We start from the raw sequence: 17,948 nt of genomic DNA, 5'->3' as shown, positions 1-17,948 counted from the left end.
TTTTTTTTTAATTTTAATTGGATGGAAAAAATAATTTCTTCAAGTAAAATAGTATTTCTATTAGTAAAATTATAAAATTAACGTACTCGTATAAATGTTAATGGGATTTTTATAAATATATTAAAAGTTTTGTTTGATTATTATATATATTTTTATAAATATAAATATAATAAATATTTTTGTTACAAAAATGTCAAGTTTTCAGGAAAGGAAAAAATCAACCAGTGGAAGAAAAGGATAAAAGAAGAGAAGGAACGACATTTCTCGAGGGATGAAAGAAGTGTGGACACAAATGAACATAATCAAAGTTATACCGTATCCTCTAAGAGGGTTATTTGAAAAAAAATTACATAAATTAAACGGATAAAACAAACAATATTTTTTATACAAATAAAAAATTAACTTACATGTTTCAATATCAGCTCCGGCCAGTTTACCAGATGGACCGAAATGAATTCTGATGAATTTACCCTAAACAAATTAAAAATGACAACATATATAGAAACATAAAATAAACTTAAAAAAGAACACTAAAAAAAAATATTAATTTGTAACTTTAAAAATATGTTTTAGATACGTTAGCGAAAATAGTTATTTAAAAAATATTAAAAACAATGAATAAATAAAAATCTAAAATATTGTAAGTACAGAAAAATTTTTTTATGTAAAGAAAAATGATAAAAAATAACTGAAATTTTATAAACCTTATTATATATTTGTTTAAAATTTTAAGTATAAATTTATTTCAATTTAAAAAAAAAAAATTAAAATAAATATATAACTTTTTATACTTACGAAACGTGATGAGTTGTCATTACGGACGGTCTTAGCGTTACCAAAGGCTTCCAGTACCGGGTTAGTTTGTACGACTTGATCTTCCAGGGTACCCTAAAATATTAAGAGTATAAATAAAGACAAATAAATAATTAACAGTAAATAAATATAATAATACTGAAATTACACATAATTAAAAAATATTAAATTTCACATATAATTTTATATAAAATAATACACATGGCAAAATATTTGTGATTAAAATCGTATGAAATATATTTTAATTAATAATTAACCGTATAAAAATCATGAAAAATATTTATTTAACATAATTATTAATTAATTTATTTTGTATTTTTAAATCCCCTTTTTAGTCGGGTTAATTATAAATATTTAAATAAATATATTATGTATAAAAGTTAATCCATTGGTCTTTTACAAGAAAATAAATTTTCCTCAATTTTTATTAATATTATGATAAATATATTTTTCCCAGTTGAATTCTGGAAGTAGAATATACCTCTAGATCTGTAATCTTATGATAAAAAAAGGCTAAAGAAAGTACGAACATACCAATGAGAATCAAGTTGAAAATTAGGATAATTTAATCAAATATTGTCAATCATTCTTTCGAAGATAGTTCAGGGTATTCCTCAAGGATCAAGCCTTCGATTTTTTTTAGTTTCCAAAGAAAACAACAAATTAATTACAATTAAATAACAAAGTAATTAAAATTATTTAACTATAAAATAAAATATCGTTTTCCAGTTATGGAATGCAGATAATACTTTCAGATTTTAATACCTACATCTCCCTTAATATGAATAAATGGATTTGAGGTAGATTATACAACTGACTGAATATATAAGGAAAGATATATATGTTATATATAATATTACACACATACACACACACATATATATATATTGTGAATAGAAATTTTAAACGATATGTTCGGGTTTTTTGTTACTCATTATTATCTTTAATTACTTAGACGCCTTCTTCTTTATCATTAATTCCTTACTTCTTATATTCTTATACAACAAAAATGTTTTTGTTTTCTTTTAATATCGTATCAGATTTAAAATACGTTTCATTTTTTATAACTTGTTACATTAAGGAAATCAACTCATATACTTTTACAACCGGGTTATTAGTATAGTATTGTGTGTATATATTTATATTACCTTCTTCTGTCCTTCCTTTTCTTCCTTCTTTGAGCTGGCACCAACGGTGGCGAAGTACGCAATTACTTTCTTCGTGTTTTCAGTTTTACCAGCACCAGACTCTCCTCTGCATTACAATAAAACAGATTATTAATTTTTATTCTCTAATATAAAACATAATGTAGTTTAAATAACTTTATGATTATTATTTAAAAATTTATAAGAAAATTTAACAAATAGGACATTAATAATTTAATTAAATAGGGCATTAATTAACTTAATAAAAAGGACATTGAATTCATATAAGAATGGGGTACTTTTTTCAATGAACAGGATGGGATGAAAGAAACCTTTTTTGGGAGGTATTAGGATCAACATGAAATTCGAATCTTATCTTGAAAAAATAAGAGAAAATATAGGAATAATTAATAAAATTAAAAACAAGAAATAAATATTAAAAAACCCAACTGCAAAAAAAAAACATTGGTCTTTAATATAGGATAATTAAAGAGCGAGCGGGTGATAATTTTGTAAATGGTATAATTTTTTTTCAAGTCTTTTAAATTTATTTAAACATTTATATATACATATTTATATAGCCTATGCCACTCCCAGTCCTTTGCTTAAAATCTCGACATTTTAAGCTCAACGTTCGAAATATCAACATTTATCTTGGAATTAAGAGCCTTATAAACAAATACGGCATTCTGCAGTGTCCTTCTGCATTTTAGTGAGGGTAAGCCCCAACACGTACACTGCTCTTGGCAATTAATAAAGCCCACCGAATTCTCTTTCTCGCAGATGGTAAAAACACTTCTTTTGAACCGTCTCAATCGTAGTGTAAGTACATACCCTCTTATACTTCCAAACTACCGTGCAAAATTCCAAAATCGATTTAATGTTAGTTCGGTATAAACTTAAGATTGAATCGATTTTAATAATCCCACACTAGTATCAATCCTAGTATCCTCTTAGCTTTTGATAACATGACATACATGTGTTGCGTGAACAATAATTTCTCTTCAAATGTTATCCCTAAATCGATATTAGGCTTGCTGGACTGCTAGCTGCGGTACTGGATTGGATTCAAAACTTTAGTTTCAGGTTGGGTATTTTTCGGAATTATTGGAAAATTGCAATTATGTCACCGGTGCCCAAAAAAGAAGACTTACATGATATAAATAATTATCGGCCGGTGTTTGTGTTATGTATAGCGGCCAAGGGTTTTAAGAAGGATAATACATTGATATATGTATAATTTACAGTTTATAATTACACAATATATATATAATGGTATAAAGTTTAAATAAATAAAATACTTACGTGATCAACATAGACTGGTTTTCTTTGTCTGGAAAAGAAAAGAAGAAAAAGAACAAATGATATTAAAAATATAACTTTATTGAGATTTCATTAAAATTAAACAAATAAATATATTTAATATTTACATTACTGAATGATCCTTTTTTCATTAATCATCATGAAACATTTAATTAAATTTTTTACTAAACTACATGCTTGTTTTAAATATTTTGGTGCTGTTATATCTCCCTCTTCATGTATACAACTACTTAGTTCTACACAAAATATATTTTTTTAAGAATAAACGTTATCATTCATAAATTTATTTATAACCTTAAAAATATTGTACTGCTAACTCTAATGGAGTGTTGATGTATAGAATAAATATTAATAAATAATGGGAAATATATGTATGAAAATTATTTTCTATTTTTTATAGCGGTGATACTCTAATTGTATCGGCACAAGAGTTTACCCGTTAATTCTGTATACAATAGTAACATACTGAATTCAGTAACCGAAGGGTCAATTTTTCTTTAATGATATAATTAATTTACTGTAACAAAAAATATAATCAAAAAATTATGTTTTATACCGGGTGATTCAAAAAGGACTTCATCATTAAAAGCATATAAAGATGTATTTAGGTAACTTACAGATTCGGTTCAATTCTCATTTCATAGCAAGTTACATCAAGTTTTGACTTCCAAAACAAGAAATAAATGTTATAAATTATTTTGGATATATTCAAATCGAGATGAACAAGGAAGATAAAGAATGATAAAAATTTAGCAACGCTGTAAATAAAATATTTAATGTTACATTAAAGTATAACTTGATTAAAATCATTTAAAATTGCAACGATTAAAATAAATATTGACGTAAATTTCTCATCTAGTTACACTGAAAACACACCAAGAACAACAAACGGGGATGAAACTTTTCACCGGCATTTTAAATCATTATTCCACTTAAAAATATCTATCTATTTATATACTCAACATCTGAGAGTTACAAAGTGAAACACATGTAAAAATTAATATTGGAATGAAATCACTGCTCCAAAAGAAAAACGGAAACTGGAGCATAATTGGTACGATTACACAACAGAAGGATTTCCCACATATATATATATATATATATATATATATATATAAATACAATCGTATATGTATAATCGATATATTATTACAATCGTCGGCCACCAAGAGATATACGAGTATAAAACCTTTTTTAAATGCGGCGTTGCTATCTTCTATCCGTGGTGAATTCTTTGATATTTTAACCTATAATTCTGATTTGTGTTTTTGTCCTATTTATCTATTTTTCCTTTATGTCTCCTACCCAAAAAAAAACTCATGAAATAATAATTAATCTTTAATTTGTTGCAATTACTTCGACATATATTTTTCTCATAAGGTATAATAACGTGTATAGGTATTCAATTTTTATACAACGTCTAAATAAAGATATATATATATTCTTCTTTTTTTTAAAATAAATACTTACTTGTTAACATGTTGACATAAGCACCGTCAGAAATGGCGAAAATATGTGGTGGCACTTCATTTCGCCTCTTACCACGGTACAACTTGGCGCACCTGTTTGTATATACGGGAAATCGTTTGTATGGGTTAATGGCAACACAGAACAAGCCGGAGTAGGTCTGTTTAAAAAAAAGATATTAAAATATTAATTGGAATAATAAATAGTATAAATTAATTTAAATGATTATTATATGATTTTAGAATACTTAAAAATATTTGAAAAAAAATGTATATAACATAAATATATGTACAATGTAAAATTGTGTAAATCAACTTGGATTAAACAATATTCTACAACAAAGCAATTTGTTTATATAAGCAAATATTCATAGAAAGATAATTATTTAATTATTTAGTAAGTGTGTAGCACTATTAAATATTTCTTGTAATAAATGAATAAAAACAAACTTTTTTTACTTGTGTTTATTACATAAATTTAAAAGATAAAAATGTTTTAATGTTGTTAGTGAGTGTAAGTGACATGTACATGTACGTTTTGTTTTAAATATGATAGATGAATAATATTTTTCTTTAATTACAATTTTAAGTAAATTAAATTTATATTCCGATTGATTTTATTTATTATATTATATAATCTATCGATATTATTTACAGAAGTAAAAAAAAAAAAAAAAAGTACAAAGATCTCGTCTAGCAAATTGGTTACAGTGTTTTAGATATACATAATGTAAAAAAAGAGTACCAGGCTGTTATTTATCGGAATCTACCTATCACAATGAAGAAAAATGTTTTTTGATAAAATGACTTCTTTTTCCTTCTGTCTGTCATGTGTATTAAAAACAACCTCTTTCGCATTTCTGCGCAAAAAGACAGAATTTTCGTTAACTTAATTTAGTTTTAATATTTTTAAAATTAACTTTAATATTGATAACAATAGATACCGCAGATAAAGAAACGTCAACGTTCCAACTTGCAGTATGGTACAAACCATTCCAACTTGCCTCGCTCAATTTTTTTTCGAACTTAAATTCAGTGTACCTTAAGAACGACTAAACCAATCTTCATTGAATTTTTACATGCTCAACTTCAGATACACTACCACAGCATATCTAAATTTCAATAAAACTAATCCAGTAGCTTTGGAAATTCTCGAACAATTTTATTAGTTAAAATATTAAACCTTTCATTACACAAAAATGACACCTTGTTTTTGAGAATTGATTGAAAATCAATAAAGTTAATGTAAAAAATTCTATGACATATATATTTAAGCCGCAATTATATTATAATTTTAATAAATAAAGTGTGGTTTTAATTAAAATAAAGGGTTTAAAATTTTAACTAATAAAACTAACGATGACAGATAAAAGATTAAAACATTGTCCAGGCCGCAATTTTGAAATTTATGAGCGTGTTTACACCGTAGTTTTTTTATTTAATGGGGGAAACAAGTATATCAAAAATGATATTTATAATGATTCCTCAATCCGATTTTGAGGATTGTGATTTAAAAATCACTAAATAGATAAGGAAAAAGAAAGGTAAATCATTTTCTTTTTAAATTTTGATACGTAGTATCACAGTGGTGAGTGAGTTGAAACTTCATGCTTTTGGGTAAGGTCTGCTGGTTGATCGAACGCATGTAATGGCTCTACTCTGAAAATCAGTGCGTTTCTGACTGCGAAATAGTTAGGGGGGGTTGGAAACAAAGTCAGTCTTCTTGCGCAGAACTGCGCCGGAATGTTTTTTTTTAAAGCTAATAAGAGGAGACTATATAATTATGTAGTTTAGATTTATTTAAATAAAAGTCATCCAGAACTGGTCTACATAAAAAAAATAAAAAATAAAACAACTGATAACCGCATGTGCCCCAAACTGGACCGATTACAATACTTTCCCTTTCACAGCTACAACTAGACGGGAAAGTAAAAAAGATAACCCAGATATTTCATTAATTATGTTCGGTTTTAAAACAATCGTCTTGAATTCAAATATTTCGTTGATAAGAGAGAACATTTTTTTCATAAAAATCAATAACAAGAAAATGCTGTACCATGTAGATAAACTAAATCGAGATGCAATTTAAAAAAAAAAACAAGGAATAATGGAATAAATGTAATGAAAACAACAAATGTAGCATTATCAAGAATTACAAAGGGTGTCCAATTCGAATAAGTAGTTTATATTCATATAGATATACCTAGTCATATAGATATAGTTGTATAGATACATCAGGGGACTTATATATGATTATTAGTAATAGTTTTAGGATATTACTATAACCCAAATTTTATTTCATATACCTTCATTATTTAATCTTCAGTGACCTGGATCTATTTTTCACTTCAGATTTATTTATTTACAAGGAGGTAGAATAGTTAAAATAATATAATAAAAATTTTTAAATTATTATACATTTGGAATAATTAAACAGATTAGATCATTTGATGAAATAAGTAATATAAAATGATATACGAGTATGTGTAACAAAAATTTGTATGATTGTAAAGTAATAAACAGCTAGCAAATGTATGTGTTAATTTGCCAAATTACGATTTAAAAAAAAAATAAAAACAGCTTAGCAAGCGTCAATAAATTATGTAAAAAAGAAAATAATAATAGTAATAATACTGCATTTAATATATTTACTTAAAATCCAGATTAGATTTTATTTATAAAAAAATCATTAATTAATGCTGCTAATAAATAAATTATAGTTTAAATTTTACGCAAAATTATTAAAAAAAAAATTCTTATGATGTTATAATGTAATAAAATTACTTCTACAAAAAAAATTAAATTGTTTAAATTATTTATTACACTTACCTTATATATATATATATCACAATTATTAATGAGTTAATTAAAATTGTTAGTAATCAACAAAAACTATAGTTAAGCGAAACTTTTAATTTAATCATTCACTATTATTATAATTTATATACGTTTAACATTTTGTTAAAGAATACAAAATTTGTTACAACATAATAAAAATATATACTATAAAGAAGTCATGTAATCGTTTTAAGTATATATGCAAAAAAAAATTGTTGACTAAAATTTATGTAAAAATACGTCGAATTCTCATACAAAAAGACAAAAAAACATATAAATTTAACTAAAAATCCCTTTTTTTAGTTTCATTACGATTTTGATAATGATTTTTTATAAAAATTTTATTTAAATCATTTAAAATTTGTATATTATAAATTAAATAATAATAAAACCTTATCAAAATCTTGAAACTAAAAGAAAAAAAACAATTATTTTCAAAACATCTATAAAACCAAGAAAAATGCTACAACTATTTAAAACCAAACAATACAACTGTTTTGATGTGCATATAGATTTTATTATAGAATTTACTAAAATAAAAGAATGTCTGATAATTTTCCTTTTTTCCTATTTATAAGGATACAGACGGTCAGGAAATTGTTTTTAAACGAACCTATAGGGAATTCAAAGTAATATATTTTGTTATACTGAAAAAGATACTCCTGGAGGATCCATTATTAATTCCGAACGGTATGAGTAACATGAATAAATAAACAAAAAGTAAAAAAATGAACTTATAGCGAAAGAAAAAAAACGAGGAAAGGTCTTGAAAACTTAATCGAAAACATGAGAATTATGTACGAACCAAAACCCTTATGTAAAGCTCATGCTTTGAAAGAAAATATAGAAGAAATGGAAGAGAAAATTTTTTACATTTAGAAAGAGATTTATTTAGAATTTACAAAACACAAAGAGATTCTATTAAAATGTATTTTTTTTAGAGATAGAAAAATATTTATATCTGGAAATTCTTTTCTTCCTTCAAAGGATTATTTTTAATATTTTTTTTATAAAACTTATGAAATTCATTATAGAGGCTGCTAAATCTTAATGAAGCCTTGAATAATCTTCGCTATTAAAGTTATATGGAATAAAAAAAATTAATCAAATAAATTTTTAAAACATATTTCAATTAATTAAAACGAAATTATATATTTAGTTAAAAAAAAATATAATAAATAAATAAATAAAACCAGTTAAACTGGAAACAGATTTTAAATTGTTCAATAGAAAAAGACAGAGAATTCTGAAATTAAAAAAAAAACAGTCGATAATAATCCATGAGTAACTATCGATTCATTTCGATAATTTCAATTTCAACCAATGAATATTAACTGATAGTTGTAGCGTTTTAAATGATTTTTAATAAAAACAAAAAATAAATATAAACAAAAACAAAATAATACTCATAATAAATTATAGACAATACAAAAAAATAAAAATAAATAAACACAAGGTGTACGTCCATGTACCCTTCAATGATGCAAGTAAAAGATAAAATTTTGTAAGTACATATAAATATCAATAAAAAAGAAAAAAAACAGACGAATTTCATTCGATGAATGAATGAAAAGTGCATTTGGTATAAACATTTAGGTTGACAAAAATAAAAGCTAAAAAAAAAAAACAAACAACAAACAATGATATTGATATCAGGTCAAGAGCACCATCAACGTTTTGTCCTCATACGCACTGTTCTGGGTTCATCCCTTTGATAAGTGCTGTTAGGAAAAAACTAAAAAAAAGTAAATAAAGGAGAAGAATGACAGGAAACGGTAGTAACTATGAAAACATACACAGGATGTTTTTATGGATAGAAAGAAAGATATGTAAAGACAAACACAAACATATAGAATTAAAGTTAAATGGTAAATAGGACATGTTAATAAGCAATCTAATCTAATCAATGAAGTTTTAGAAATATAATATATAGATAATATAACTGAAACAAAATCTATTAGATTTTGAATGAAAGTTGACGTTTTAGTTAAGTATCAATTAAACTTAAGATGAAACTACTGAAATATATTTAAAAATAATAATAAGAGAAACACATGAAATATTTTTGGCGAAAAACATTAAAAAAATAATCAATATAAAAAAAGGAATTCCTGAGAAAAAAAAAATATAAAAATTTTTGATACTACGTCTATGCATTAGTAAAGAAGTGAATTTATGGAGTTAGGCTGCAAAGAGTTTTTATAAATAGATGCTTTTCTTAACCACAAAGCGGTACAAGAAATATGGTTTGTAAATCTACAACTTTTGATTAAAGAATAAATAAAAAGCCTTATTTGAGAGATTTGAATTTGAAATTTTCCGGATGAAAAATACGATTCTGCTATTTCATCGGTTCATCAAGGAGATCAGTGGAAAATATTTACTAAGAAATTTCTTTACAATCTCTATAAAAAAATCGTATTATTAGAATAAGACTGCCATACAAATTATGCATGAACGGATTTAAGAGAAACAAATTTTTATTTTAGCAAAAATCTTTTAAATGAAACAAAATTTTTTAAGTTAATTATTTTAAAGGAATTAATGAAGCAGTAATTTTACCAAAAAACTTTTTAATTAAAAAACTGATGTGGGTTTTTATTAATAATTAAAAATTATTCCTTGAAAGTAAAATTCTTCTTTAGAAATAATAATAAAAAATGTCATTAAGGAAAATAATATTTAAATATTACAATCAACTATCAAAATATTTTAAATAAAAAATTGCTATTTACAAAATAAAAAATAATTTTCCATCTAGGAAAGAATAAATAAATAAAAATAGCGGATAAAGGATTTAACCTGCACATAAAAACATAAAATTGCAGGAAAAGGAGTAAAATATGTCATTTAAAACATAACACTAAACACAAAGGTGCAAAAGGGTAAAAACACAAAATTATACGTCTCATCGTAATTATTATTTTAAACGGTCATCCAAAAAAAAAAATTATTTTTCCATTGCAATCCACATAACAGAGCCACATCCTCTTGGATTTCCTAGACTTACATAGATAAGCTTATGATAGTAACGCTGCTTCAGATTGTACAATACAGAGGCATCATTAAGATATGTCAAGTTAGACATATCCTCGCATTTTTCAAATTTTGGTGGGTTTACTTGACCCACTTGATCTTTCTTGAAGTCCTTGGTCTGTGAAATTCAAACAAATTACACATTAGATATATTTTAATAAACATATTTAATTTGTATAACAGAAAATGACTTACGTAGATTAATTTCACATAGTAACGTTGTTTCAAGTTGTGAAGTACCGCAGCATCGTTCAAGTATGTCATATCAGCCATGTCTTCAACTTTTTCGAATTTTGGTGGATTTACTTGGAAGACTTGTTCTTTTTTCAGGCTTTTTTCCTGCTCAATACAATATCCAACATATATATACATAAAGAAAATCTTATAATTATTATTATTTTTGAACCTATTTACCCGTTTACTGAAAATATTATAAATTAATAATTAAATCGTTTCAGAAGTTTTTATTTAATTTTTATTACGTAAATTAAAAATATTTGAAATAAATAACGTTGGCTAGTTTACCGATATAATGATTAAAAATTCTGGGTACTTTACAGGAGTTCAAGAGGTTTTACAGTGGTATACCTTCATAAATAAATATGACGTTTAGAACAGGTAAAATATAAATTTCACTTTTTTTATTGTATTAAAAAAAAGAATCAGGTATAATCTGGTGGAGTAAAGTCCCGAATATTTAATCGCTAAAATTAATAGGAAATCTTAGATTAAAAAAGATAGACAAAACGTCCAATTTTTCTCGAAAAATACAGTTATAAAATTAACATTTTGATAAAAAAATATTGGTATTTTTTTCATTCTACATGAAGAAATATTCCATGAAATACTTTTTTTTTTGCTTTTACTCTCACTGTATCAGGACGTGAATCACTTTATACATATTTTTTTAATAGAAACTCTTTTTCGAGTAGACCCAGTATCATGGAATACAATTATTACTGGTATCTATAAGAAAGAATTAACATCGAATAATGTTGAATAGTATTTTATGCCCATTAATTCCGTAGAATAACTAACTTCATTCCAATAAATTGGAAAAAGAATATCTTGTTTATATCATAAAATAAATTTCAAGATATTAAAATTATGTATGAACGGATTTAATACAAACAAACTTTTATTTTAGCAAAAATCTTTTAAATGAAACAAATATAAATTGAAAATTTTTACTGTTATGCTTAATTATAGTAATAAAGAATAGCCTCATAACGAAGATGTAAATTTAGACTATTTTCAAGGTTTTATTCATAGCCTAAAAGTATTCTTGGCTGCATACTATGAATAGGATAATCTAAAAAAAAAAATTTTTTTTTATAATACTTTTATCATGAAAAAACATTATTTGAATAGATATATAATTAAATTAAGTTATTTATACATTGAAAACAATGTCTACAAAAAAAAAAGATTTATGTTAATATCTCTTAAATGTATAAAAATCGTAGAAAAACTTATAAAATTTTTATTTATGGATTAACGATTATGAACATAAAGCAATATGTATTCTATAAATAATATGTACCCAGGGTATTTAAATATTAAATACCCTATAAATTAAAAAATGTGAATTGTAAGATTACATGTTAAAGATTGAAGAAAATATTCGATGTTAACAATGCTTAGATCAATTTTCCTGCTTCCTATCGGCGTTTATTTACTGTTACTAATGATCGATAAAAAAAATTTTGTAAACTTCTGGAATGATTTATTCATTTATTTAATGATATGCCCTACTATCTGCCGAGTAATAAATACGAATTTCTATAAGTTAACCTAATAAAAACATTATGTTATTATTTAAATATATATGAAACAGCAATTTTTAACAATTAAAAAAAAAATAAAATTATAAATTGAAAAAAAATATAAATTTTACTCAATTAAGAAGTATATTATTAAATTAAATATTTGATTTAAAAAAATAACTAAGTTATTTTTTATATTATGTTTAATAATTTAATTTATAAAAATTAAATCAGTATCTTTAAAAATAATTTATTTATTTACTAGTAGAAATAAATCTTTAAAGTTTTTTCATCTAGAAAAAAAGTTGAAAATTATTTAATAAATAATTAGTAAACATTTATAAAATCCTTCTACAGGTATTTATATAAGATAAAATAAAATTGTATAAATTATTAACAAAATTAATTTTTATTTCATCTGCAAACCATTATAAAATAAGAGGAAGTGTCAGCTATTTTATTTTTCTGTTACGTTTGGTACACAATAAAAAAAATTTAACAAAATGGAAGGAAGTTAATTAAAAAAACTTAGCAACGAAATGCCATGTATATCAATACAAGTAATATACTGTGTTCTTATTTTTTATTATTATTTTTTATTTAACCCATTAAATATGGAATTTTTCAAACTATAATTGGTTATTAAAATACTTTTAAAGTATGTATTTCATTGGACAATGCCACTAGAAATTTGATAATACTTTTTTTTTATAATTAAAATTAATTTTATTTTATAAAAATATTTTTCCACTAATTATATGTACTTCTGAGGGAAACGGCAAATAAAGGGGATTTTATCAGCCTTTCGGTTAATAAGTTATTAAATTCAGATATAAACAAGTTTAAAAACATTATACGAGTATAAGAAAAATAACAAAAAAAGTAAACAAATTTAATTATTTTTTAATGCTAAATAACACCCTTAATTTTTATATTAAATAATTTAATAAAAATAAAATAAAAACAAACTGCCAGTAATAACTTTAGGTAATAATAAAATGATTAATTTAAAAATATATAAAAATTAATAAAGGAACATAATGAAAATATGTTAGATATTATTTCTCTATAATTTGTATTGCATTTGTAAATAGATATGAATTATTTTGTATTTAAATAACAAAAACAAAATACATTATTAAAATAATACAATACCTCGCCGCCGGGCAATGTGACGGTGACAATGTCGCCCTTTGTCGCTTTGATCTCACCCTGGAGGAAACCTTCGGCTTCATCGGGTACCCAGCAGGCCTTTTTTGCATCGTAAGGCTTTGTCTGATCGATACGCTTCTGTTCAAGTGAAACAAATAAGTATGGGGTTGGATCGGGATCTTCTCCTTCTTGTTTTACTACTTTCGGCATTCTGCGGGTATTTAGAGATCACAGCAAGCAAGACAAATAACGAACGACAAGACTACTCTGAACGGGTAACTGGACTCGAGCTTCTGTAACAAAATAAAGAAAAAAATATATTAAATGTACAAATTTATACAAAAAGGTTAGGTTAAAGCTTATTAAATTAACTAAATATAATAAAATCTTTAAATAATTACAAATAGCAGTTCTATCAACGGTTTAATGGTAAAAAATATACTACATAAATCATCTTAAAATAAAATTTAAAAAACCTGGTAAAGGATAAAATTTCTCAATATTTACAGAGCTAATATGTAGTAGCTCCCCAGGATTTAAAAATTATTTTACTCTTTCAAACTTAGGTTGAAAATTATTACCGCCATGAGAATACATGTTTTAGAAAATATATTTTCCATTTGATAATTTAAAACAGTAAAATATTTTTAAAAATGTTTAAGTTAAAAAAAAAATTATAAATGAAAATTAAAAACAAAATAAAATGGAATGTTCAAACATTTTAAAGAAAAAAACCGAAATAAAATGGTATATGTATTCCACCATTATGCTTTATAAAGGGAAGATTGAGAACAGTGAAAGAAAAAAACATAAATAAATAAATAGAAAGATTGTGGTGGATGTTTGTTATTTGTGTGCCAACCTTTAAAAGGAAGTGAACTGATTTGAGTAGTGGCAGCAGCAGTAAAATAGCTAGTTGCATATGTTTGTGTGTGTGTATTTTGAATGAGGAAGAAAGAAATAGAAGAGTAAAAAAAAACCTCGATAAAGCAGTAGCAGAAAGCTTAGTTATATTGCTCTGGGTCTTATATAGATATTTTTATTCGTGTGTTCGTGTATGTGTGTATCGAATACATCACGGTATAATCCAAGAATAGAACAGTTGAGTTTGCTTCTAGTAAATACTGGTAGCCTGTGTTTAGCCCTGAGCTCTTATAGAGCAACAGACATCAATGTGATATTGTAGGGGCTCTGTCCGGGCAAACTAATATTCATAGTTTACATATATATGTAATACGCTACACAATAAACTTAGCACAATACATAAAAACGTCTGTCTTACCATGTTTAACATTTTGTAAAAATACATTTTTTATTATTCTTGGCTGAGAATATTAAAATGTTATTTTTTGATTTATGTTACGTTATTAATAAGAGTAAATGCGCAATGTTTAACAAAAAATAAGCCATAAGTTTTCTTAGATTGTAGTTTTCTTATATTTACAAAAAAAGTTTTGTTTTTTTAACATAAAAATAATAATTATTTATTTGAAACAATTATTATTTTCTAATTTCTATTAATACTTTTAAATTATTTTTCAGTTAATTTTAATTAATAAAATATGAAATAAAACGTTTTTAAGAGATAAATAATTGGAGAGAGACATTTATGGTAAAAATTTTGTAAAGGGTCCACTAAATTACTTTTCATGTATTATATTAAGACATACGGGTTTAGTAAATCTGATAACAGAGGGATGTATAAAAAAGCAAAAACTGCGTAGAAAGAAAAATACTGAAATTTATAAAAAAAGAACTGAAAAAAATAGATTGTAGTAACTATGTTGAATTTTAAAAAATTAGCACAGAACAGAAAGAAAGAGAGAATAGTATTAAACCAGTCAAATAAATGACAAAAAGATAAAATGAAATGAGTTCAACATTATTTTTACATTTAAAGCAAAATATTATAAGTAGTTTATTAATTTAAAATAATTATTTTATTTATGAACTACTGAACTTATCCGATTTTACCTTAAATGATAAGTTAAAGTTATAAAACAAAATGCAAGGATGTCGGAAAGTATAAGCTGTATTTTTTGTTGTTTCTTTTAATAAAATAAGTTTTAAAAAAACTTTAAAAACCACATTCTAGAAAAAGAAAACTTTTTTAATTTTTTAAAGTCGACTCAAATTAAGGTTTAGCAAATTATTATAGTTGTTTTAATTTGGTGCTGATTTGAAGAAATTGAAAAACAACAAAGAATTTTAAAAGTTTTTTTTACTTTTAAGAGCAGGAATTTTTTGAAGTGGTTTAATTATTAAAAAAATTGATTTAATTTTTTAATTTTGTTTGTAAAGTTAACAATTTTAATTTGATGGAATCACACATACATCAGATTAACTAGAAGTTTCCTTTAAAATTTCATTTTTTTTGAAGTACTTTTAAAAATAAACCTTTAATCATAATAGTTTATTTTTTGTGTAATTAAAAAAAAATACTATTTATTTATTCTCATTTTAGATTAATGAATTTTTGCAGCACTGAAGCAGAATGTTAAGAAAGAAGTAAATTAATCATTTTCAGAAAATGAATTACCCACTTTTGTAATGTAATGTAGCTCATTACAATTGATATATTATGAAATGTAATTGAATTTTTAAAGTGGTATATTAACTTGCTTGTTTACACACTCTTTTCCACTCTTTTTTTTTAACGGCTGTGATACAGAAAAGTCATTTTTTTATATAAGTTGGATATGCTTTCCCATAGAGTAATGATGTTCATTACATTTTTAGTCCCGGTTGTAAATAGTGAAGCAGCCACTCATAGGGTTGACTATCATCTGAATTTTAATAACTTTTTATTATATTTGGGTCAGTAAATAAGGTGTCAGAAGATCACTTTATTTTTTTATTTTCAATAGCCCCATGTAAACTGCAGTATACAGACTTCTTCCTTTACAGCTGGGTAATTCTAATTCTCTGGTTTTAAGTAAGACATGGAGGATATTCACGAGATATGGATGGTAGAACTATATTCCGTTTCTACGAAAAAAGTTAACTAATCTTCGTGGGCATGAATCTTATGAACTATTTAGTTTTCTCTTTCTTTTGATTCAAAGTGAGGGAAAAGCCAATTTTTAGGGGCAGTCCTCTCTTTATGAGGTAAATACCATAGCTGATTTTCAGATTTATCCTACGTCGTACATATCTTTAGAAAAACAAAGAATGTATTCGAATGAGTAAAATACGCCATTTTGTTTTGTTATAATTAATTAGATGGAAATATTAGTTATAAGAATTATTAAAAATTGAAAATTTTCCGGTTTGCATAAGATATACTGACCATAACAGATCTACATTACCAAAGTTCGTATTTATTATTACAAAAATATACGTAAAATAAAAAAAAATAATACTGTTCATTACCAAACTGTATATCTATTCAGTATACATTAGAATAAACAAATAATTTGATCCATTTATTGGAACAAAAAATTTTATTTCCAGAAAAATGTTTTTATTACGCAAAAAACCCTACTAAAATATGTTAAATAAATAGTTTTGAAATAATAGTATGAAAATAAATTCAACATAAAAAAACTCCCTCCAATCTCTATGGCGGAGTGGTAGGATCTCGACCTTTCATCCGGGGGTACCGGGTTCGAATCCCGGTAGGTATGGCATTTTCATTCGCTAAAAAATTCCATTTCCATATTTCCACGTACAAACCTTTTGTAAGGTTCTGTGAATTAATTAATTCATCAAGCAAAAAACAAAACAAATAACAAAAAAAATTATATTTGGATAAAAATCCTTCGACTACAAATCATTTATGTTAAATAAACAATAATTTAGGTATATAAATGTGTGTAATTGTATATCTTATAGTTAAATACATTTATAATTTATGTATATGTTTTTTACTAATTAAAACATTCATCCAAGAATATTTAATCGAAAAATTTTTATATGTTTAGAGCTGTAGTGTAAAAATAAACAGTTTCATTTATCGACTTATCTAATTATTAAAATAGTAATAATAATAATTATAAAACAAGTTAAAACTTATAACAGTATTTTATTTCAGAATTATTTTAATATTAACTATATACCAAAAAATTGAATAGACTATACTAAAAAAAAAACTAATTACATTTAAATACCAGGAGATAAAAAAAATCCAAGCACTGCACTTAATAGAGATACGTTAATATTAGTTCACTCAAAATAGAAAAACACATCACAACCAAACATGTTATTCGAACAGATGTACAGTCAGTCAGTTCCGTAGTTCTCGATTGCCAGAAGGCAGGTGTACCAACTTAACGATAAATATTTTACTCATTTTTTTTTATGAAAAAAAATTAATTTCAAATTAAATGGATGTATTTGCGTATTTGTTAAATTGGATATATAATTTAATTTTAAATCAAATTTTATAGTTAAAAATAATTGTTTAGGTC

The 17,948-nt window shown here is 24.4% G+C and overlaps 1 protein-coding gene across 50 annotated transcripts in view; it reads right to left on the bottom strand.

Moving 5' to 3' along the window:
* Mhc (myosin heavy chain) overlaps positions 1-17,948 on the bottom strand; it is a 118,995-nt gene that overhangs the window by 88,447 nt on the left and 12,600 nt on the right. For 43 of the 50 annotated variants that reach the window (XR_012756194.1, XR_012756195.1, XM_075364528.1 and 40 more), the window contains exons 2-8: positions 13,543-13,832; positions 10,596-10,739; positions 4,752-4,908; positions 3,264-3,291; positions 1,962-2,067; positions 796-888; positions 408-471 (exon numbers count right to left, since the gene is read on the bottom strand). Coding sequence is in view for 48 of the 50 variants with exons in the window: in XM_075364528.1 (XP_075220643.1) it covers positions 408-471; positions 796-888; positions 1,962-2,067; positions 3,264-3,291; positions 4,752-4,908; positions 10,596-10,739; positions 13,543-13,749 (799 nt within the window). In the remaining 2 variants the exon portion in view is untranslated. Of the gene's footprint in view, positions 1-407; positions 472-795; positions 889-1,961; positions 2,068-3,263; positions 3,292-4,751; positions 4,909-10,595; positions 10,740-10,816; positions 10,961-13,542; positions 13,833-17,948 lie in introns of all 50 variants that reach the window. The other 7 variants (XM_075364520.1, XM_075364517.1, XM_075364529.1 and 4 more) reach the window with 1 other exon arrangement.

This window comes from Lycorma delicatula, chromosome 4 (assembly GCF_047948215.1).
Source record: "Lycorma delicatula isolate Av1 chromosome 4, ASM4794821v1, whole genome shotgun sequence".
Lineage (NCBI taxonomy): Eukaryota > Metazoa > Arthropoda > Insecta > Hemiptera > Fulgoridae > Lycorma > Lycorma delicatula.
This window is presented reverse-complemented; position numbering and strand designations above follow the sequence as displayed.